The 25,820-nt window shown below is 33.3% G+C and overlaps 1 protein-coding gene across 1 annotated transcript in view; it reads right to left on the bottom strand.

Moving 5' to 3' along the window:
- Window positions 1-1,665: 1,665 nt before the first annotated feature.
- Window positions 1,666-25,820, bottom strand: part of LOC149899471 (neural cell adhesion molecule 1-like) — a 152,543-nt gene continuing 128,388 nt past the window's right edge. Inside the window, exons 8-18 of the mRNA XM_090113528.1 lie at window positions 25,670-25,817; window positions 24,492-24,622; window positions 22,978-23,137; window positions 21,512-21,673; window positions 18,950-19,084; window positions 9,361-9,534; window positions 8,017-8,166; window positions 6,940-7,045; window positions 5,334-5,482; window positions 4,401-4,510; window positions 1,666-1,807 (exon numbers count right to left, since the gene is read on the bottom strand). Of these exons, the coding sequence (XP_089969654.1) occupies window positions 1,793-1,807; window positions 4,401-4,510; window positions 5,334-5,482; window positions 6,940-7,045; window positions 8,017-8,166; window positions 9,361-9,534; window positions 18,950-19,084; window positions 21,512-21,673; window positions 22,978-23,137; window positions 24,492-24,622; window positions 25,670-25,817 (1,440 nt within the window). The 3' untranslated portion in view covers window positions 1,666-1,792. The remainder of the gene's footprint in view (window positions 1,808-4,400; window positions 4,511-5,333; window positions 5,483-6,939; window positions 7,046-8,016; window positions 8,167-9,360; window positions 9,535-18,949; window positions 19,085-21,511; window positions 21,674-22,977; window positions 23,138-24,491; window positions 24,623-25,669; window positions 25,818-25,820) is intronic.

Genomic DNA, 25,820 nt, shown 5'->3' with positions numbered 1-25,820 from the left:
AATGATGGTCAGAACGCTGATACCGGATACCTTAAGATACTGTAATATAAAATATAACAGTATCTTAAGATAAAATATTATAGTATCTTCACCGTGTGTGACGCGCTTTAGAATTTATAAATTAGAACAATTGACATCGTATCCTATTATGATGTCAATCGTTTGTTCAGGTAATTAAATCTTTAAAAGTAGGTACTGTTAATCAAACAATCTACAACAACTAGTACTCATAGAAAGCCACACAATAATAACATTTTCACTTATTCCTAGTATAGGATGCCAATCACTGGTCACTCCCAGGGGCGACAATTCAATTTGTTGAACGTGTACGTTCCTTTGTCGGTTCCTAGGTACAATAATACTTGGTTTGTATTGCTTAGTTGTTATTTCAGAACATTCTAGAATATTCTAGAACGTTCTAGACGCTACAAGGAATAGAAACGGCCAGGAAAAGAGCAGGATACAAGTTTCAATGTGATATTTGACAAATATATTACTACCTCATACTTTTAAATCTTTTCATGTTTTCAATAGTTCGTTCAAATTGACCCGGGAAAAACATAACGTATTTTGTACTCTGTATAGATAAATGATAATTTGAAGCTTTCTAATGGCAAACTAATTATTAAAATGAGTAGAAATATAGTAATAGAAATTATGAGTTTTTGAGTTCAATCACAACATTCTTCCGGTTTTAAAATGCTTGTTTAGATAAGTAGGTACCTATAGCGGTTTAGCTCAATGCAAATTTAAAACTTGATTAATTTAAACTTTAGCCGGTGCATATTTTTCATGAAGAATGTACAAGAATATCGTGGTATGAAATCCATCTGCTTCATACGCGACGAGGACCTACTAAAACTTAAGCGATACCGCAACAGGCTACATTGTACAGTAATATGTACTAACTATTTATTTCTAAAAGAATTTCATTCATTACATTTTCGTAATTATATTTTTATAAGCTCCCTTATCGTAAGATTTAAAAAAGTACTAAAGTAGTATGATATCGTGCAGGATAGGATAATTAAAACAACAGAATAAAAATCTCAGCATTTATTTCAACATTTAATTAATCATAATATGTATATAATAACATAATAATTATCACTTAATTTTAAAATTTTGAAAACACTTAACCATTTTTTTATAATTAGAAGCCCAATTTTTGTCATTTTAAATGACTAGTAAAATAAAAGTGACTACTATCTATAATAAACTAGCAAACCGGGCGAACTCCGTTTCGCCACCAGAGACACCTTTTCTTTGCTATAAACCTCACGGAGCCCGAGACCTTTCCAACGAATGCAAAACCGTGGAAATCGGTTCGTGCGTTCTGGAGTTATAGCGTCAGGAAGGGAAACCCGACTTATTTTTATATAGTAGAAGATTATTGAAATAATTTACAAATTTTTAAGCTAAATGATCATAATATCTTAAAATATTCCATCTCTTAAGTTATACTGTAAAACCATTTCTGTAAAGAAAAGAATCGTTATGATTATTGAAGGTTCTTTAATTTCCTTTAAGTGACTTGTTGCAGAAACAGTTTTGCAGTATAGAAACAACATTTAATAAATTTTGAATAGTCCATACACGCATTTGTTTTCAAATAAATAAAAAATACATATAATTATGTTCTAACAAGTAACAACCATATTATTATTTAGTTGAGTGTTTCCAAAACGCATTATGATATGGAAGAATTCGTCTAAATTCACTTAGGCTAAGCGTTGGCATCATCATTTACAATAATTTATTTATTTACATCACTCGTCCCGGCTCCCTTATGTTATCTCGGCGGCATCTGGAAACAAATATTCATTTTAATTCTTAGAATTAACTATTAGGTTTAGAACTTAGACGTTATAATAACTGAATTCTCTTAGAGTGGAGGTTAGATGACTCAATAATATAGTTGAAAACCTAGTCCTTAATAATTAGTTATTTAACCAAAATATAGGCAACGATACTATTTATTCAATTTTATGAGAACTGGACTTTTTGAAAATAACAAGGTAATAAAATTGTATTTCTAGAGCATTAAAACTGCTTGTTTGAAACACGGCAAAACATTTTTTTACTAAATTTTAAACGACAGCCATTTTCGCCTTATATTTATTTTTGTATCGCTAACATTTCCAAATGTTAATTTGCTACGAAATAAATGCACTGAAACAAAAAAGAAGATAACATTTTCTCTTAAAATAAATCACTATTAACTGATTCATATAATGAAATTACATAACTGTAATCGATATAAATTTACACTAACTAAATCTGTACCAAAAAGCCAGCATTTAACCACATATTAGTGAACTAGTAATCATGTTAACTGTAATTATTTTATTGAAGTTTCAACGACCGCCGCGGGGCCACTCAGCGTACTAAATTATTATCACAGTGATATGACGTCGGGTTTATTGCCTACTACCTGGGGATAAAGTTCCCTTCAATCATATATCTATACTAATATTATAAAGCTGAAGAGCTTGTTTGTTTATTTGAACGCGCTAATCTCAGGAACTACTGCTCCGATTTGAAATTTGAAAAATTGTTTCAGTGTTAGAAACCCCTTCTCTCGAGGAAGGCTTTAAGCTATATATCATCTTGCTAAGACCAACAGGAGCGGAGCACTGCGGGTAAAACCGCAGAGCACAGCTAGTATTAGATATATACATATAATAGATTAGCTCTGACCCGCGGTTTTACCCGCATTGTTTCGCTACTATTGGTCTTACTGTGATAATATATAAGCCTATAACTTTCCTTTATAAATGGGAAATCTAACACTGAACGAATTTTTCAATTCAAACCCGTCGTTCTTGAGATTGGCGCGTTCAACCAAACAAACAAACTTCAGCTTACAAATATTAAAGATATAGATTACCACTTGGAGATGGAGATAAAGTTCCCTTCAATCATTTGTTACGATAATATAAAAGTTTGGAATTATATTTTTGAATACATAAATTGTGTATATGAAAGAAATATCCAGATAGGTGACATTATGATAAGAGAACAGATAATGTAAGTGTATGATGAAGCAGCAGTATAAAATTAACTGTATCATTCATCAGACCATCAAAAAAGAATTTAAGTGGTGTGAAACGTATTTACAAAAAAATGTTCCTAAGTAATAAGAGAGTTAATGATTAGAGATAGTAATTTACAAAATAATTTATAATGACATTAAAAGAGAATAATACAAAAAAGAATTAATTATAAAATAATTATGCGCTATATTATTTTAAGCATTGTTAAGAAGGCGCTTAAAAATAACAATTATTTCATTATTATTAATTAAATGTATAGAATTTGTAATAATAGGTACATAACATGAATAGTGAATACCGTAACTTGTTGAGCGAACAAGATAATCTGAATTTCGATTAGTCAACACGAAACTAGCAATTCCTAGGATTAAACACTTAGAACTCGGCAATTAGTATGTATGTTGGGGATGTGTTCATCTTAATATTATAATATAAAACTTTTCTATTAACAATATACTACATGACAAAGAAATATGTAACCGTGGCCAAGAGTGTAGTTGGAATTAACTCATTTTGCATCGGTCTAATACAAGGTTATTTTACGGTTGTTTTTTTTTTAAATAATAAAGACAATTTTAGAAATTAAAGACTTTTTAACGGATTTTTAACGCGATTCATCCATTATATTATTTTCCCGACGTTTCGAACACTTTACAGCGAGCGTGGTCATGGGGAGTGGGTGATTTTACGCAAGTATTAAACATGACTTTTTAACTGGTCAGTCACCCCGTGACCACGCTCGCTGTAAAGTGTTCGAAACGTCGGGCAAAATAATATAATGAATAAATCGCGTTTAAAATCCGTTCAAAATTCTTTAATTTCTAAATGTATAATACCCGCGTAAAATAAAACACTAGACAATACTAATATAGACAAAATGACATATTAGCGACATAGTATAATATAGTGTATTAGTTGTCATAATCCTCAGACCGGCTGAATCGATTTTTATGATATTTTTCCAATAAATATTGTATTAGTCATAGAAAAGGTTGTAATCACACTGAAGTGATAACTGATAAGTTACTGACAGAACAACGTTTGCCGGTTTAGCTTGTCCTTGTCTCTAGCTAACACGATATCTTCTCTTATATATAAAAATGAATCGCAAAATGTGTTGGTAAGCGCATAACTCGAGAACGGCTGAACCGATTTCGATAATTCTTTTTTTATTATATTCCTTGAAGTACGAGGATGGTTCTTATGTAAAGAAAACGTAAACATGTACCACGGGCGAAGCCGGGGCGGACCGCTAGTTTATTATGAAAATATCATCAAAATCAATTCAGCCGGTCTGAGAATTATGAAAAAAAAAACAGATGAAAAGTTAATATAAAACTATACCATATCATCATGTGGTGTGTGCATGGCGGAAGGTAGCGGGTTGGCTTCCCGGATGATGTAGCTCGTGTTGTCACTGGATTCCAACACAACACGAGGCCCTTCGCCTTCTCCTGGTAAGTTTTGAATTAATGAATGAATAAAAATTAATTATACACTTAGTAGGGTATAGTTTGTTTTAAACTTAATGGCGGCTCGGAAGTTGCAGGTGCACACAGGTCCCTTGTTCGGATCGTACGAAATTCCGAGCCGCCATTAAGTTTGTATCGTACTGTAAGTATTAGAAAGAAAGAATTCTAAATTATTATTTCTTTCTTCTGTATTACAAAACAAGAGCGATACAAGTAAAAACAGAGGGCGGTCTTATTTCTGTCAGACAAAAACAAAGTTTGTATCTGTTTTTTCCAGGTATTAATAGGTAAATGTTAATTCGTAGAAAACTGTAGCGATAAGATGGAATAATCATTTTAATTATAATTCTGAAATGTAATTCAATTGAAATTCCGATGAAGAACCTATTCAAAAGTATTGGAATTCGAGGGTTTTAAATATTTTTATTAAACATCATATTATATTATATTTATTCATAAAACTATATATCTGATATCTATATCAATTAATATCACACTACATTTATGTACAAATTCATTTTTTTTCACATTGCCAAAATTAATCTACGCCAACTGCAACGCCACAATGGTTCATCTTTATTGGAATTCGTTTCCCCAATATATTTTACAGTGTTATATCAATATTTGTATTTACCATTATAATAGTTCCCATAACATATTATTATAATTAACACAGATTATAGCTTTTTTTAACCGAATCTATTCTGTACATACTTTAAACTAAATTTTTTACTCATTCTTTGTGCATGGAGTCAAATTTTCTAATCAATTTTTTTCATACAATTTGGATTGGATTTCTACTCACCAAGTTTTGGGTTCAATATATCAGGTTTGGTCTCCAACTTCTCTTGGTTGTGTGTAGTGGGGTAGGCTATGAGGTACCTCCTCCCTTGAGCATCTACTTGCACCACGCTTTGGCAAGGCCTCTTACTGGTTGTTGAGGTTTCGTTGCGCCTATGATAAGATATTTTTTACTTTTTATATTATCTAGGTGGACATAATATAACATATTACATAACATCTCTATCTATATAATATATAGTATATGTCTACTCCTCCGTAACGAATGGACCGATTTTCATGAAATTAGTGTGCCTATTGGGTAGATCTGAAAATCGGCCAACATCTATTTTCATACCCCTCAGTGATGAAAGGCAGAACAACGCTTGCCTGGATAGATAATAAATAAAAAAGACGTGTGGCACTCGGGGACTGCCGCGGTAAAGCTATTGCATAGCGTACCTTCAAGCCACACCTCCGTGCCCGTCCCCGTGGGGGGGGGGAGCGTGAGGTTATTTTCGTTACGGAATTTCTGGATTCGGTCCCCGCGCTCAAAGCCCGCGATAGAAGCTATGCAATAGCTTAATAAATGAAATGAAATGAATTAAATTTGTTTGAATTTAATGTTTTACACAATAATGTAAGGGTCCCAAACTTAATGAAATACCTACTTATAATTCCTAAGTTCTCTGACTTCGCCAAAACTAAGGGGAATGATTTTATTTGACAGGATTAGTATTCCGTGATAATTATTTATACCATAACTTATGTCAATATCCTCTATTACCTAATTGGATAGTATGTTTGTTTAGATAGCAAGTATAATTAATCAATGAATCTTAATTAGCCACGCATATGTGTCCTAAAAAATACTTTTTTAGCCTAAGCTTTTTCAAGTATTAATCTTCATATTTGACTTTCAAAAGAATACGAAAGCTCTATACGAAAAGGCTTTTTATATAAAGCTTAATTATAAGTAAAATTATGTACAAAAGACTTGATGTCAATAGTACTCTATATTGCCTGTGGATAAATAATAACGAAATATATTTTCACAAATCAAAAACGACGAATACTTACATTAAATATTTTTGAGGTTAAACAAGCAATTTGCAAAAATATAATATTTTCAACATCACAATTTGGGAATGATATAAAATGTACAACACGTACGACCAAGCTATTTCACAAATGAACATGGCCGATACGTTTTCAGATTTTAAAACTAACTTTAATAATTGTATTGTTGTATAAATCCATTTTTTGGGACATGTTTTGGATATTAATATTACATTTTACTGAACTGGAGTTTAAAATAAAATTATATTTACAATTTGTTATTGGTAATAATAAAATTAGGAAATATGACAAAAATGTAAAAAAACGGGTACAAGGGGAAGAAAAAATTCAATCTTGAGGCGGGATTCGAGCCCTTGTCTTTCGCCATTCCAGGGAGACGTCTGGCCACTTTGCCACCACCACTTTGAATTTATTCTACTCTTTCGGTCTATATGTGTCTAAGGTTTGCAAACGTTTAGTCGCCACTACAAAAGTGTCCGCGTCAAAATATATGAAAAAATGTGTCGTTTGCGCCGGCCCTAAAGGAAACCGCAAATAAATTATGAACTTACTTCTTAAACACCAAAGCTACAATAGCAACTGCTGTAGTGAGCACCGCTACTACGGCAGCAAATGCCCCCGCTACTGGGAACTTCGCCATCATTCTTGTTGTTTCTTCTGTTGGTAAAGACATTCATTAAAAAAAATGTGTGCGTGTACTAGTGTACACACGTAAGAAGTGAAACTTCTTTATGGTCTTATTTTTCAAAAAATAATTTACTATATGCAACTTTACAGAAATACGTCGAATCACGCGTGGTAGGGAAAAGAAAATGATGGCGCGTCACGGAAAAATGTCACGCGTAACGATAAAATGTTACGCTAAATTTTTTTCCAACTCCGATAAAGAAGTTTCACTTCAAAAAATGTGGTTACTGGTACAATAGGATTATATCTTTATGATTACCTATCATTCTATCGTATTACAAATTCAATATTACTGGTATATTAGTATATCTTCATCTGAATACTATTAATCAAACTTTTCATCGTAAGGCAGATTATAATTATTGACATAATGTTTTTATCAGAAGACCTGGTTTAAACGAAAGAATGAAAATAGAGCAATTAATAAATTTTCTTCTCGTCCGTTTTTGGAACAAAACTATAAAGCATTGATACCATGCACAGGTGTATAAACTCACACTCAACCACACTCACCTCTTATAAACAATCAAACTTTTTGTTAAATAAATATTATTTCTATTTTAATGTCCGAGTCTTCCTATGTAACTAAACTTTAAACTTTTTAGAGACCTGTATATCGTTTCTTAGATCCAAGACACAGGCAACAGCCTAGTTTGGATCTCCAATAATACTGTAATGCTCTGCTTTTTTAGTAAACAAAGATTTTTATTATTATTTATTTTATTACATCCAGCTGCCGCTTCCAAAACATCCTCAACCTTAAGTTAATAAAAAAGGTAAATAAATTATAGATCGATCTTTTTACGATCATTCACATCATTTTACACAAAACCATATTTTTACCATACTTAGCTCTACCAACACATTTTTCATTCATAAGGGATTCCAAGATCCTATTTAAAAATCTCTTACCATATAGCTAAAAGGTCAAAATTACTTACCAGTATGTTTAGCTGCGTCCTTAAAGACTAGTTCCCTCAACAGTACAGGGTCGGATACGCCCTTATTGTTCCGAGCGCTGACTGTCAGCAACTCGTCTTCGCTGACCGATTCTAGCACTGACCAGCTGATATTCAGCCATACTACGAGGTCTGTTGGAAATTGTGAATTTGGTATTAGGTAATATGAGTTAAGTGTATTTCTTAAGTGTTCTATACAGGGTGTCCCGCTATCGGTATACTAAGCGCGAAGGGACTTGTAGTTTTACATACACTGATCACGTAAAAAATACTTAAACAACAAAATTACGTCAAAAATTTTTTGCTAAATTTTTCCTGAAAATCCATGTTTTCTTCTCTAGCTTCGCGCAGCCGGCATATACCGCTTCTCTAATGTGAGCATTTTGTCTATGAAAACATAATCTTAAACGATAGCTCACGTGCCGGTGGCAAAGTTGGGCGGGTTGCTTGTTATGGGTGTACACATAGAGTTTTAAGAATTCATCTATTTGAAAAAAAAAATGCGTCTGGAATTTTATAAGTATTTTTTACGTACTCAGCGTTTGCAAAACTATAACCTCCTATGAGCTTAGTATACCAATAGTGGGACACCCTGTATAGCTACATAAATATTGGAATTTTATTGCCTATTTCAATAAACGTGTTTTGTTTCAATAAGTCAGTTATATTTTCAAAGCGAAAAGCAGAAATAAGCATTTTATTTCCACATGGAGTCGATGTCATCAGATTTCGTATAAAAGAATGTCAGTTTCCTCGTATGAAATGGTATTGTGGACTGAAGTTTCTATTTTTTATCGTTTACAGAGTTTTTCTATCTAATTGGTCCAGCGATATTTCGATATTTCAGTTTCGATATCGACAACTAGATTTTTTTCTGTCATTCATACGTGTTCATATACCTACCGAAACAGACTTATATTTTTACGTAAACATGAGCAAGAGGTTTAGAATAGGTACAATATATTAAATGGTCACCATTCAGGTATTAAGACACAACATAATATCGTAATATGTTTATAAGTTAACGAGTTTTCACAATATAAGCGTTTCCTCCATACAATTACAAGAAGGTGTGTAAAATATCAAAAAAACAACATAAAAAAAGACGGGTTGCACTCCGGGAGTGCCAGCAGAAGTGAAAACTTGATTATTAACGTTGAGCATGTTTGATATTTTGGTATGGTATTCGTCTTACGCTTTTTCGATCAGGTCACGTGTCCTGACGCGAATTTAAGATTTTATACCCATTACGGAAAAAGTGCTCAACGCCGCTAAAGAAGTTTTCACTTCAAAAATAGCCTATAATAAATCAATCTACATTCTCACCATGCATACTTGCAGTACTATTGACCAGCAGTCTATTAGTGTCACCAACTGCTTCTAACGTAAAGTACTGGTTCAGACCCCCGTCGTACCCAGCTATGCACCTCACAGAGAGGTATACCTCCTTCTTCGTCACCACGCGATTGGCTGTGCAGTTCCTTGGTGGGGATGGACGAGCTGAAATGATGGAACATTCTAGAACGTTCTAGAACTTTCGGGAGCTTTCGAGAACTTATTAAATATTCAAGGGCAAAGAAAAGATGTTGAAAATTATTGAATTAAATAGAATAGGTAGGTAATAACTGTAAAGAAAATAATGACCTTGGTTAACTGATGTTTTAAGTGATCAAAACTAAAATTGCAATCATACGTAAGTATCTAATTTCAAGTTTAAAGAACTTACTCTAATGAATGTCAGCTACAAACAAAATTAAAAAGTTTGTTTGTGTGTTTTATAATATACTTGCTTACCACCCGCGGCTTCGCCCGCTTTGTCTAAAACCTAATAAATTATATACTAAAACCTTCCTCTTGAATCACTCGTTCTATTAAAAATGAACGCGTCAAAATCCGTTGCGTAGTTTTAAAGATTTAAGCATATACATATATATATACATATACTACATAGTATAAAACAAAGTCACTTTCTCTGTCCCTGTAGTGAAATAACATTGAACATTAAAAAGTAGAAAATAAACAACAATTATTAAATCACAAACATACTTAAACTTTAAAATTTTATTTGTATCTAGAAACATATAAAGCGTCCATATCGCTTTACTAAGAACTTTATTGCACCATTGTACATTCACAAACATGTACCCTTTGAAAGGGCTCGACGTCAAAGAGTTGAGGACAATTCATTTCCTCGTCACTTCGCAACATCATACCTGGCTATCTATCGGAAAACTCAATGGACGCGCGACAATTCAAAGTCACTGGCAAATAAAGTGAATAATAAAAAAGACTAAAGCTTGGCCTCGCCTTTGTCTGGTCATTGCGAAATTCTGGGATGGAACTAAATTCTGCTAGCATTGAAACTGTTTCAGTGCGAAAGAATTATGCAGGAGATTAAAATCTATAAAGCTATTTTGAAGAATCAGGCTTTCTACGGTTCTACCAAACGGTTACAAGGAAAAATCTATCGCAGTACCAATACGGCCAATCTATACTAATATTATAAAGCTGAAGAGTTTGTTTGTTTTAACGCGCTAATCTCAGGAACTACTGGGCCTATTTGAAAAATTATTTCGGTGTTAGATAGCCCATTTATCGAGGAAGGCTATAGGCTATATATCATTACGCTAAGATCAACAGGAGCGGAGCCACGCGGGTGAAACCGCGGAGCGCAGCTAGTGTCAGATATATTTCTGAGTATCTGTTAAAGTGGTCACATGTTTTGAATTGCGTTAATAACTTTTCTACATATATCGTCCAAAATCTCATTTAAATTGAATTTAAAATCACATAAGTATATATATATTTATCAATAAGAATTAATTAATAACCATAGTATCAATTCGCAATTGGATCCCAAATCCTATTTTAGAACGTATCTGCAACTTGATATAGAATGTGTGATCTACATAACAGGATCTATCAGATATCAAAACATGATGGATTTAGAACTGAATGTCGATTTAGTATTGTATGTATTCGTAGCAAAATTATAAATATATCATCTTAATATATATAAATCTCGTGTCACAATGTTTGTCCTCAATGGACTCCTAAACCACTTAACCGATTATAATAAAATTCGCACACCATGTGCAGTTCGATCCAACTTGAGAGATAAGATAGTTTAAACATGTAGGTACCACGGGCGAAGCCGGGGCGGACCGCTAGTATAATATAAATTATAAATTCTAATTAGCATCGCCAACCTAAAGAGACATAATTTTCAAGATAAGAGCCAGTATCGTGTAGGATTACTTAGTTACAATGTACTCTAATAATGGATTTCTTAGAGATTAGAATTCTACTCGACAATTATTATCATCTATAATATATAATGTATAAAACTCAAAGGTGACTGATATAGTGATCTATCAACGCACAGCCCAAACCACTGGACGGATCGGGCTGAAATTTGGCATGCAGGTAGATGTTAGGACGGAGGCGTCCCCGTAAGAAAGGGTTTTGATCAATTCTACCCCCAAGGGGATAAAATAGGGGATGAAAATTTGTATCATGTTTATTTATCTTTTCCACGCAGGCGAAGCTGCGGGCAACAGCTAGTTTATCATAAGACCACACAAATGACTCAGAATTACTGAAATTTCCTACAAATCAACACTCAATTTGAATGAGTTTTTGAAATGTTTATTACATAATACATTTATTTATTCTAAAATTCAAACTTCTTTCACTTGTATTCTATATCCTGCACTGTGATACCTCAAGTAAAAAAAAATTGTCCAGAACAGATTTTTTTCTTATTTTACTCAACCAGCCTTATACGTGACCACGTGTCTCGATTAATTCCACTCAACGGTAAGTATCTATTAAGTAAAAAGTTAAGGGAAGCTGTAAATTGCATGTAAGTTTTCTCGTTCCGAACTTATTGACTGTTTGCTGAACTTCGGACGTATTTTAAAATATTTCGGTCCACACAAGTTGCCATGTTTTTAGACGAACTTTGGTATTGCGAAGTTTGACTTGATATTTTTTGTTTTTGCTTGTTGTTGGATATCCAGATATATTTAGAAAGTTATGAGTATTGGTTCAGTTGAAATCGATTTCGTTCTTTATATGTTCTATTAAAAATATTATTATAATCTATTTAATCAATATGAAAGAAGGATAACAATTTTCAGTTATGAGGACTTAAACAGTAAATTATATTTGAAGAAATAGTTCAGCATCTTGAGTTAACATCTACGTAAGTAGGTAAAGGTTATATTTATGTAAAACTAGCTTTCCGCCCGCGGCTTCGCCCGCGTTTTCAGAGAAAAACCCGTTCCCGTAGAATTTCCGGGATAAAACCTATCCTATGTCCTTTCTCGGGTATCAAAATATCTCTATACCAAATTTCATGCAAATTGGTTCAGTAGTTCAGGCGTGATTGAGTAACAGACAGACAGACAGAGTTACTTTCGCAATTATAATTTTAGTATGGATTAGATTTTAGAACTTTTTTCTCACTTCACAGCAGTATACTTAAATAAAATGTTGAGAAATTGCATACAAATGTGACAATGTCACTATAAAAATGACACAGATTCTTTCTATTACTTTGTGCAATTGTTTATCTTTGTTTCGTTGTAATTTCCTAAAAGCAGTTTTAGCGCGGTTTTAGCATTGTTGTCGTTCTTTTCTTCGCAATTTTCTATGCGATAAATATTTTTATTTAACTTTTAAATGAATGGCATTGCAAATATTTCATGCCACTGCATAAGTATAAGGACTCTGAACATTAAATACTACCTATAGAAGTTATTAAAAATTTTGGAAACGAAATGTGTTTTAAATATTGCTTAACTTTATTTATTCATTTGGTAAATTGGGTCATCAGAATTTAATTAGCATTCTACTTCAATACTTGTTTAGTTTTTTTTTATTGGGAAAAGGGAAGCACTTGACCACAATCTCGCCTGATGTTAAGCTTAGATGTGGTAAGATGGAACGCGCTTCCCTAGAAGGTATCTGTTCACTCTACGCTTGAAGACCCAGAAGCTCAACTTAGCCTAAATAAGTATGCTCGAACTAAACTACTAACACTCACTACAACTTAAAAATATACCTACTGTTTTCGTACAACATGTCCAATGATTTGTTAGAATAACGTTAAGAACTTTAACAAACATTTATTGTTAGGATCATTAAAGATCTTGGCATGACAGAACGAAGACTGATTACCGTTTCACCTGTAAATAAATCACATCTACTTCCCTGAGAAAGACGTGAAATGCATTTGCCCCATACCTCCAGGGACATAGGATTTCGATTTTAAAATTCTAAACTCTAAGCTGTTGAAGATTTTAAGGTATAGGTCGAAGTCAGACGTTACTTTCTATTCTATCAGTATCACTACATAGTATAAAGTCCTACCCGCGTCTGTCCTAATGCCTGTATGCTTAGATATGTAAAACTAAACAACGGATTTTGATGCAGTTTTTTTACAAGATATAGTGGTTCTTGAGGAGGGTTTAAGTATATTATTTGTTAAGTTTTCTACAAAGCGAACGAAGCCGCGCGCGGAAAGCTAGTTTTCTAATAGGTATATGTAATTTGCCAGCAATGTGTAACTATTCCAAAATTGACCTAAAAGCCAAAAGAAAATCACATAAACTTACCATAAACCCAATTCGATGTAGAAATAACGAAACAGTAACGTCAAATCCAATTTAGCCTGTTTCCATATTCATAAAATAATCAGACTAAGCCGGACCTCGTAATACATTTATTAGTTGTAATATAGTTGATAAAATTGATATTAAAACGTGGTATTAGAATCCACGCAAAAGGCATCCCTATAGCAATTCCAAGTTTAATTGAAATTTCTGCTAAGAGGCTTAGTTCATTAATATCTCCATCAAGTTAATAGTTTATATTCATGTCTAATTTTTCCTATAACTGCCTACGCATCTTGTACTCTAGAGAATCTGCTCCTTGGAAAAAGTGACCTAATTGTTAGGAACTCTTTGAAGTATAATTTTATCGGGAAATCCTCTAATTTGAACGCTTCATTAGCTCATGTGTATTTTAGTGTACATTATAACAAAGTACATACTATTTGGTAACTGCAAAAACCTTACACCTTATCCATTCATTAGGGTATTACAAGTGCACTCAGAGTTGACTTCAAACTCGACCATTTATTTGTTCAACTACTTCTAAGTTCTAGCACTCCAGTTTCTTCCGAACTATCTAGAAGAAATCCTATTCTATTCGATATCTTTTTTTACTGTTCTGTGGATATCTTCAACATTTTACAGTCATTTTCATATTTTAAATCGCCAAATTCGTATTTTTTCAATGTACCTAACTTCAGTTTGTAATAAAAAGCTAACTTTTGTCCTAATTTTCTATGTCCACGAGCAAAGGCAACTATTTAATATTAAAAGTTTAAAATTATTAGCCCGAGACTAACTTTGTAACTATATAAATTTCTCCATCTGCGAATAGCCCAACTGATTATCAAGACGGGAAATCGGGGCTTTAATTGAGTTGTAAAATTAGTAATTTACGAATTAACTTCGAGACTCGTATTTTAAGATATATTGACACTGAGAAATGTGCAATTGAAATGCTACTTTACGGTTCATTAGTATGGTTTATTTTTGCTTTGTTCTATTTTATCCTGCTCGAGTCAATTATTTGTGTGCTTTTAAGCAATGGATATTGTAATTGTAATCTTGCTTCTATTCACTGCTTTTGTAGGAGAGAGGGACCTATTTTTATATAGGTATGTATTCATGAGACGCATCCAAAAAAGGTGATATAAAATACATAAATACTCTATGTATACAAAAAACACATACATACCTACATATTTGATTAGGACAAACAAGGATAAAATACCTACAATAATAAATACACACACATACAATAATTTGTTGTATAAATAAACAGTTATAAGAGATCTTGGAAAAATAAACTGCACTAAAATGTACCCTTTATAGACACGTAATGACAGATAGTAAAGTGGAATATCTTAAAATATTCCGACATCGTCCAACTTAAACGAAGTCATAAGACTTGAGAGTTTGAACTTAAGTTTTTATGGATTAAGCTAACACTTGAGTAGACTGTCATTACTCGTTGTCGCGTAAAATCTCGATTAATCCATCAGTCCTCGGAATCACAGACACAATAGAAAATCTATTGTGTCGCGCCCCGATCGGGGCTTACGGTGGTCAATGGGTTAATTGGATTTTATATCGTTTGCAAATCGATTAGTTGTCAAGTAAGACGATTTGATTAACCTGTCTAGATAAGGTGCGTTTTTTTAAAGTGTATTCATAAATTATAAATTAACTACACAAATGTTACAGAGGAAGGATTTATGTTTCTGTATGTAAAGAGTAAACTCAAAAATTGCTATATCACCTTAAAAATTTGTTTAACCTTATGAAAGCTACGTATAACGTAGGGTTTTTTATCCCCGATCAATGCAGGCAAGGTCGGGGCAAATAGCTAGTACCTATAGAGTTGAAAATATCTGTTAACTTTCCTACCGTATCTATAACAATGTTGATCAAAACATTTGTAGCAATGCCTATTTTAACCTCACCTATTTTGAGCCAAATTCACAAATAGTAAGATTGTATTACATTATCCGTTGTACATTATAATATAAAAGTGATCCATCAATAGTTGGGCAGCAGTGTTAATATTAGCCGGGCGCGACGCCAGCTTACCAATTGGATTAAGTTCGCAGGGGTGACACTTCAGGGTTGGTACTGCGCAAGAAACAATTATAATTTATTTGGGATTGTTACAATTTTGCTGTTAATCTTGTGTAGTAGTATATTTTGTAATTAATAAGAGCTATTTGGTGTGTTTAAATTTAAAGAGAAGGTAACAATTTTGATAATAGGAAGTGTATGTGTAGGTGTTATAAAATTGATAAAACATTTTAATTAATTTTAATTAAATGTTTCCTAAAGATTGGAAGTAGCAATGTATTTCTGCTACTATGCATTTAGAAAACCTGAGTTTTATAGCAGAAATATTAATATAAATAATTAAAAATAGTGCCAATATCAATAATTAACCAGCATTTACAGTAGATTATAAAGTACAAAGTATTACATTGGAAAACCAGCAAAAAGTATTCAAAAATATTGTACCCACGTCAAGTGTAAAAAGTAATATCCGTCGAAAGTTAAACAGCAAAACTTACAACCAAAGGAACTTTTAATTAAATTATTAAAACGCCAAAATTACAAGTGACAACCCTGCCCTCACGATTTATGTCTTCAAGTCGAAACGATGAAATAAAAACTTTTTTACTTAAATCCTGGAATTAGCCTAGAAAGTTCCCGGTGATGTAACCTATTCACTTTATTTCAAACTCCCGGAAGATTGATGATTTTCGTTTATAATTCAATTTAGTTTGCAATTTTCATATATTGAACAAAAGTTTCCGTTGCGCGAAGCTTATTTTCACGTTATTTGTCTTATTGTTATTACATTATAGCTTTACTTTCAGCTTCAATTTTGTGATTTTTGTGAATGGAAATGCATTTTTATTAGACTCAGGTAATGTACATACATTATTGATTAATTTAATCTATCATATTAAGTGGTAAGTGGTAACTTTGCTTTGGCTTCAATTTCTACAAATATCTGAATTTTCCCCACATTAATACCAAAATGCGAATTTAAATTACTATACAATGATTGACTGTATCTTTCAAATTAAAATAATAAGGTTTCGTTAAAATCTCTAAGATTTAACAGTAAGTATATATTTATCTATATACCATATTATATTAGGTATATGAGCATTTCCAGATTATAACCTAGTTTATAAACCAAAAAGCTCAGTCTTCGGTAAGCTTCGGCATAACTCGGCGCGCCGCAAGAGTATGTTAGCGCTCGGCACGCGTGGTGAATACGTTGTGAATTTAGGCGGGAAATGCGTCGACTGTATCTGCCATACCATTAGCACAGATATATAATACTATAGTAGTACTTGGTATTACTACTGATCAATAAATGGCATAATTTCATGTGTGTACTTACAAATTGAAAAACTTTTTAAAATGTAAATGTAAGCTTACTTTCTTCAATAGAGCCATATTGAGATACAGCCGAATTATTGTGAATTTAAAGAAGTGGAAGGTATTGAAGTTATTATTTTTGGGAAATCAGTAGTAAAAATTATTTCTGATTTTGACATATTTCTTAATTTTCTTAGAATTTTTTAGAACTAGGGCGGAAAGCAATTCTTGTAATGCTGTGTACATCTATAATAGGGTCAAGCATTAGAATATTATTACTCTGTATTAATTATTAAGTTTTCAAGTTTATGCCAAATCTAATCACACAGAGGCTGATTCAAGAATTTTCTGCCATATTTTTCATTCTGTCAAACACAACGACAGTGCAGAGATAATTATTCTTAGCCCTGACACCGATATTTTTGTATTAGGCCTTTATTTCTGGCATTGTAACTTATATATATTGAAAATATACTCGCCATATTTGAATGCTCCCCCCACTCCCCCATGCAACTATTTCACTGTACGAACTATTGAATAGTAAACAATGGACTATTGTTAATTATTTAAAATAATAATTTAAAAAATATATTCATGAGTTTTTAATCGATAGTGGTTTAAAGTTAACTCAAAAATGGAGCATTTTCGTAAATTTTCTAAAAAATCTTAGAGAAAGTGTAAGAAATGTTATAGTATGCTATATATTCGTGATCTACTCAATAAGCTCTTTCATTTGATACCCCACACGGCATGTTTTGGAATTTTTTTTTTCTTTGTATGCCATATTTAATTACCGGGGTGCGGGCAGGGGGACCACAAAACTGGTTGGCAACATCTGTCTATAGGATGTCTGGGATCTATACAATATACATCAGAAGTCAGATTTAGGTCCGCTATTTTTGCAAACAAAACTCCACTGAGAGTCCGGTCTAATATTGACCCTGATTAGAATACTGTTTACTTTCTACCCGCAAAATAAATTACAAGTAAAAGTTTTACATTTTTATAAAGAAAGCAATTTATAATAAATTAGAATGTCTTTCTGTACCAACAAGGTCTTTGTAGTAATACTGTAAAATATACATTCATGTTTTTCAAAAGATTTATCTTTTCAAATGCTCATTTAATTAGTTTTATTTAAGAATAGCTTATTTTACAGCTTTTAGAAGCAAAAAAGCAGTGTCCTAGATTTTTTTTCATTTTAAAATAAAAACAACATCCGAAATAATAAACTTAAACTTTTGGAGCTCAATATTATGAAAACATAATTTGGCGCCAAAATCCGCCATTTATATTTTTTCATGCTCAAAATTAAAATTATCTAAAGACCATTTAAGCTATAGTTAGCGAAACATATATTTTACACAAATAAACATATACCTGTACAAAAATATTAAAACCTCCTTTTAGCAGACAGACCATAGCTTATTTTCCACGAAGTTTCAATACGTATTCAAACTGTGGTTTCAAATAACCTTGACATTACAAATATTCCAACTACTTGTGCAACTTTTAATAGATCCCAAGGTTCAAGTCCCAACTATTGTTAATACATATTTAATTTCCGCGAACTTCGCTTTTCAGGACTATTAATTGTTTATCTCTTAACGTAGTATATGTAAATTAATTTCTTAGATATAAGAAAGAAGATCACTTTCCTTAAGCTGAGCTACACGGATATTTGACTTTTTTTACTCAAACTCAAACTCAAACATTCATTTATTCAATTAGACTACTATTTAAGAGCACTTTCGAATCGTCATTACATGAGTATTTTTAACATTTACCACTATCGTCCTAACCCTATATTATAAGTATAAATTCCATTTCATATTCAGATTATTTAATTTAATAATCAGAACAATAATTATTATCGTATTCACAATACATAAAATGTCTCTAGAACTAAAGATACGTACCTGCTGGAACAATTTGGAACACGCACGGCTTATGCTGCGTGCCCACTGCGTTTGTCGCGCGACACAATAAAGCCCCGTAGTCGCGCTCGCTTGCTGCGCGATATCGCAACTCGCTCGCTGTGCCTCCAGTGGACACTGTACATTATTATAAAATAAGATAAATAAAAAATCAATATTTTCAGGACAATTTTCACACACGGCACGATCTGATCCCATACTAAGCTTACGCTTGTGTTATGGTAACCAGATGGCTGATAAACATACATAATTTTAAATAAATACTTATATAGATAATTAACTCCCAGACACAGAGCAAACATCTATGTTCATCACACAAATATTTGCCCCGGGTGGGAATCGAACCCACGGCCTCTGGTTTGGAAGGCAGGTAACCAAGCCAACCGGTCAGTCAAATAATATAAATTTGTTATCATCATCATCATAATCATCATGATCAGCCAATATTTGTTACCATTAAGGGAAGTACGCCTATTTTATTTAATACTATTTATTTCTTTGTTTCACAAAACCTTATACGGAAGTTGTGTTGTGATTTGAACTCTACTAAGAAAACAATTTTTTTTAGTTGAAAAAATATATAATATTACCCACGTATATTTTTTGTTCACACTATAATAAGAGACTAATTCTCTTTATTATTCCCAATTTTATTAGAAACAAATTAATTATAAGCGAAATTAAGAACAATTAATATTGTTTTTATAGCAACAATTGAAAAAGCAATTTATTCGATCTTAATTATTCTAGGTCAGAACTCAGGATATTGCGTAGGCGTTAAAGACAGGTAATTAAGAAAAGAAAAACTTTTAGTTCCACTACAGTAGTTTCAACGCCTACTTCTTCGGAGAAAGCTCTAATGGAAATCAAACTTAATTTATTTAATTCATGTGAGTAAAGTTTTAAAGAGGCTAGTCAATCTGTCTTTTTAAACCAAAACAGATCCTTAATGTTGCTTCTACTGCTTCTAAAATACTCTTAGATATAGAAATAATAAGTCGTAGATTAGTTACGGGTTACCGTCGTACTATTAGTTTTCTTCTGGGATTTATATTATTTGCCGCCTATTGTGCACTTACCATGTTCATGTATTCCATGTTAAATTATATGTTTTTCTTACTGGTACTGTACAATAAAGTGTCATCTTATTATATAAAAATGAATCCCAAAATGTGTTGGTAAGCGCATAACTTGAGAACGGCTGAACCGATTACGTTAATTCTTTTTTTATTATATTCCTTGAAGTACGAGGATGGTTCTATGTTAGTGAACTTAGCAGGTCATTTTTAGCAGATCAAAAAAAATGTGAGTTCTTATCGCGTGCAGTTGAGTTCTACAGTTCCTGATACTTTTTACGTAGCATCATGCCGTAGCTTCATGCCGTAGCAACATGCCGTAGCATCATGCCATAGCATCGCGCCGTAGCATTACGCCGTAGCATCACGCCGTAGCATCACGCCGTAGCATCATGCCGTAGCATCACGCCGTAGCATCATGCCGTAGCATCATGCCGTAGCATCATGCCGTAGCATCACGCCGTAGCATCATGCCGTAGCATCATGCCGTAGCATCACGCCGTAGCATCACGCCGTAACACGCATGCCGTAGCATTACGCCGTAGCATCACGCCGTAGCATCACAGCGTAGCATCACGCCGTAGCATCACGTCGTAGCATCACGTCGTAGCATCACGTCGTAGCATTACGTCTTAGCATCACGTTAAGCCGGGTCCAGGGCGGGTTTTTTCAGATGTCGTTTGTTAAGGTAAAAACGCCAGAACTATTTCTAAAAAGTATCAGGAACTGTAGATTTCAACTGCACGCGATAAGAACTCACATTTTTTTTTTTGATCTGCTTAAAAATGATCTGCTACGGGAAGTTGGCAGATCATTTTTTCAAATGTCGTTTTTTAAGGTAAAAACGCCAGAGCTATTTCTGAAAAGTATCAGGAACTGTAGAACTCAACTGCACGCGATAAGAACTCACATTTTTTTTTGATCTGCTAAAAATGATCTGCTAAGTTCACTAACATGATGGTTCTTACGTAGAGAAAACGTAAATATGTACCACGGGCGAAGCCGGGGCGGACTGCTAGTAAATAAATAAATTTGCCTCCTGGAATGGTTACCATGACGATTAAAAGCAGTATCAATTCCAGTATGGAAACGTGATGGCACTAATCGACCCTTGAATCGACCTATATATCTCTGTCTTTTTTCCACACATTATTGTGAATAATACTGCTCTAAGACATCATAGCATAAAGCGCGTCACACACGGTGAAGATACTATAATATTTTATGTTAAGATTCTCTACTATAAAATATTACAGTATCTTAAGGTATCCGGTATCAGCGTTCTGACCATCATTTTTTTTGTCATTGCGTACTAAGACCCCTGTAGAACCGCCATCCTGTTACAAATGGCCCGAAATTTTGTGTTTTGAGTGTTTCGGGTCATTTGTAACAGGATGGCAGGTATCTTCACCGTGTGTGACGCGCTTAACTTCTGTTTCATTGAACAAACATTCCTGAAAAAACTTACCATATCTAGCAGGTGAGACTTGAAAGCTCTCTCCACTATTATTGAATTGCCAATAAAAGGCAACATCAGCGGGATCCGCGCTGACCGCGCAGCGCACGCGGAGGGACTCGTCGAGACGAGCTCCGATCACTACCGGTGTGGTTTGTGCACAGGTTGGTGCATCTGGTGAAGAATCGTTTTATTTTGAGAGGAATACTTACAATGTTAAAAAAAAGACGGGTTGCACTCCGGGAGTGCCGGCAGAAGTGAAAACTTGATTATTAACGTTGAGCATGTTTGATATTTTGAAATGGTATCCGTCTTACGCTTTTTCGATCAGGCCACGTGTCCTGACGCGAGTTTAAGATTTTATACCCATTACAGAAAAAGTGCTCAACGCCGCTAAAGAAGTTTTCACTTCAAAAATTTAGTGTAGAGGAAGTATCCAAAAATCTCCAAGGCAATAAAGTGGAAATCACCTACCAATTTTGGACATCTCACTCGAGGATTACAAGTAATTACTACAATATATTATGTAACCTTCATGATTAATTATTTGAATTATAATTTATCATCCTCACTTAATAAGAGAAATACAACTAAATTAGGCAATACATAAGAAAAGTAAGGGGGAAACCAATTAGGAATATTCGCGTAAACGAATATATTATGACGCAGAGCATCGTCTGCTTAAATACGTATTAATTCACTTATTGCTATGATACAAAACCAATTGTTTTCGTATTGAATACAAATAAGTCAAATGTACGACTATACGTCTTCATTTCAAGAGCAATGAAACACAGATGAATATTGTTCGAATTTCGATTAATAGGCGACTCAGTTAGCATTGTTCCTGATGCCTTTATTGTAGTTAATTACATCACCTACAACGAAGAAAGAAATACTCTCTAAAGCTACTATAGTTGTAACTGTATTATCGCAATCTAATTTATGTTTCAAAGCTAAAATCGATACGCAGTTGAATGCTTATCAGATCACGGACTTTCAGTAATTTGGTAATTACCAGAAACGTCAACTTTCAAAGTTTCGAGTGGCTAAGTATCGTTCCTAAATAATTTACTGCTTTTCTAAATTTAATATTCTTGGTTAATCAGAAAATTGTGAGTCCACGTTATTCGATTTTGCCGAAATTCGTCTCCTATTTAGCGTTTGGAAATATTTTATGATTAAAAAACTCAAAAAGGATCACTTTCTTTACATATTTTAAACATTAAAAACAATTACAATTACAGTTCCAACGGTACTGCACTGCAATATGGAACATTCAATAAGAAGAATTGCATGTCCAAGAATGTCCATCGTAAAGGCAGAAAATTAAAGAAGGGGGGCTAAAAAAGAGAGCAGAACAGAAAAGCAATTTGGCAAAAAAAAACATCCTTCAGTCAATAAAAAAATGCAATCATTTTACTATTGAAACTAGTCAAATGAGTGCATTTTATTTCATAACCTAAAAATCTACTTACACTGCACTCGCAAATAAACCGATTGGCTGGTAGTTTCTCCAATCTGATTGGCCGCTCTGCACGAATACAGGCCGCCATCTTGTTTCGTCACACGCTGTAAGACCAGCGACTTGGTGCTTATGAACACCCCTGACGACATGTTCTGACTGACTTGCTCATCCTGTAAACATATGGTTTCTACACAAGATGTAGGTTGTTTTGACTGAGGACCGATTTTTCAATCCGTGGTTAAAATGTATCCGTCGAATAAACTATTACACGAACATAATAAAATGTCACCTATAAATTACTGTCAAATCCGGACAATTTTATTCGATGAATAAGTTTTAACCAAGGATTGAAAAATTTGCCCTAAGTTTAATTTGTGGTGGTTATCAGAGTCTTTATGTGGGATTGTTATATTTGATTAAAGTAATTACCTACTAATGAAACTGTATATTGTTGTTACCGCTTCTTTTGAAGTGAAAATTCTTAAGGTAAGTTGAGAATAAAATTTCAAGATCGCTTTATGGCAATATCCTCATGTCGTGGAGATTTTGGTATCTTTGAATCTTGCTAAAGAAGTTTCAATTCTAACACGTGTGCTCGGCACACACGCTTTTTATTAATTATTTTTACTAAAAGTGGTTTATCGCGATATTCAAACTATTCGAAGTGCTAAAAGGTCATCAAAATATGAATTAATACACTACATTAATACACATCATAATTAAAGATACTCGTATACACAACAAAAACAACAAGTATTATACGAAAGGGAGAAAGAAAAGCTCATTCGACCGTTAGCCCATTATACTTTATTCAATAGTGGGATTTGATTTATGAGGAAAGCCCTTACTTAACAGGTAATAAAAGTGTTATTCCATTAAACGGGATTCTCAGGAGAGCCACATATCATATTGTTGGCTTAATATCTAGGATATTCTAGCAAATACACTGAAAACTTCAATGCAAATTGATCTAGCCAGATTTTTTTAAATAATAAATAAATATTTCAGGACATTCACACACGGCACAATCTGATCCCATACTAAGCTTTCGCTTGTGTTATGGAAACCAGATGGCTGATAAACATACTTAAATAATTTTTAAATAAATACTTATATAGATAATTAACACCCAGACACAGAGCAAACATCTATGTTCATCAAACAAAATTTGCCCCGGGTGGGAATCGAACCCACAACCTCTGGCTTGGAAGGCAGGGCCACTAACAACCAAACCAACCGGTCAGTCGATTTTGTCATATTAAAAAAAATGCTTTAAATGAATGAAGATTTAATCTGTAGCATTTTGGAACCACATGTTTCATTGAAAACTCATTTTTCATTGACCTTTGTTGGTCACAACATCGAATAAACGACTCTTAAGAACTGACTAAAGATATGCACAGTTTACCCACTAAACTAAAAAGGCTACGATGTGTGAACTATAAAATCAATACAAACACGAGCTCCATACGTCTCACAACTTCAAGAAATACGAAAGGAAAATTAAATTTTTAACTCACTCACGTTATGGTACCAAGAGATGCGATGCTCTTTAGGGTTCGACCTGATGTTGCACTCGAAGTACACGTCGTCGCCTTCCTTTATGTCGTTTGGATTTAACGTGCTGCCCAGGGACATACTAACGACCGGTCTATCTGCGAAAGTAAACTCTATTTCACCACACTAAAAGTTCAAATTCAATCCCACAAACTCCGCACAGTTGAAAACTCGAGCTCACTGCAATTTCTCGAAACTTCCAGAATTGAGTCATACGAAATCGAGGTGTTTATTTCATATCCTATTTGTGTATGCCGAGATCGCTAAGATTTCTGAAGTCTTTAAAGTTTAGGTGCTCACTAATTTAGTTTTGGTTTGTCAGCGCGAAATTGAACTCTAAGCAGTGGTGAATGAGTCCATTGTTGAAAGATAGAGCAGTTAGTTTGATAAGGGCGACCGAGAATTGTGGATATTTAGATAAAAGTCGGAAAATTAGTTTTTCTATCTCGAAGATCTCACGTACTGGAATTGTTGTTTTGGGACATTACGTTTATTTTATGTTGATTCGTTTTATTTATTTAGACAGTGCGAATTTTATGGTATTAACGTGAAGTGGGTTCGAATAATGGCAATAATGGACGCGAATTGCCTCTTAAAATGTACCTAATTAATAGAAAGGACAAAAATACTAAATTAAAATATAGCAATTATGCCACAGTTTATAGAAATATGTAATAATATAAGATATAATAAATAATGTAGAATTTTTTATGATAAGTACTCTTATTTTTTCATCAAAATTTAGTCCATGTCCCAGAAACGCAACTTATAAATAAATAAACTTGAAAAAATTATAATTTTTTTAAATAAATTCCTTCTTATCCTACCATTGACAAAAATCTTTTTTATGCATGGAAATCTTTAACAATATTTTCTACATAATATAATAACTATTTCCATAAAATAAAGTAGGTATTTCTCGGAACTACCCAATAATTATTTGCAAATTCCATCATAATATTATTATATAGATTATAGATACTTATTATCAATTATAAGAGAGTTAAGATAATTTGCCACGCTTGCTACAAAGTGTGCGAAACGTCGAAATAATATCATGAACAAATCGCGTTTTAAATCTGTTAAAATCTTTAATTTCTAAATCTCTCGCGTAAAATCAAAACAATAAAATACAAGATCCTTACAAACAACGCTCATCCGAAACGAGTCTTCCAACGCCACTCTTAACACTGGGTTATCAGCTCGGCACCTGATGGTGACTCCATCGTCTTCGGGTTGCGGCAGCATGGTGAGTTTGCTGATTGTGGACGTTTCGTTAATTTGCTCACTGTGCTG

Source organism: Colias eurytheme, chromosome 20, assembly GCF_061535395.1.
Source record: "Colias eurytheme isolate Ceu_HAF_F1 chromosome 20, ilColEury1 Martin Lab GWU primary, whole genome shotgun sequence".
Taxonomy (NCBI): domain Eukaryota; kingdom Metazoa; phylum Arthropoda; class Insecta; order Lepidoptera; family Pieridae; genus Colias; species Colias eurytheme.
Note: the sequence above shows the minus strand (reverse complement) of the source record. Positions and strands in the feature narration are given on the sequence as shown.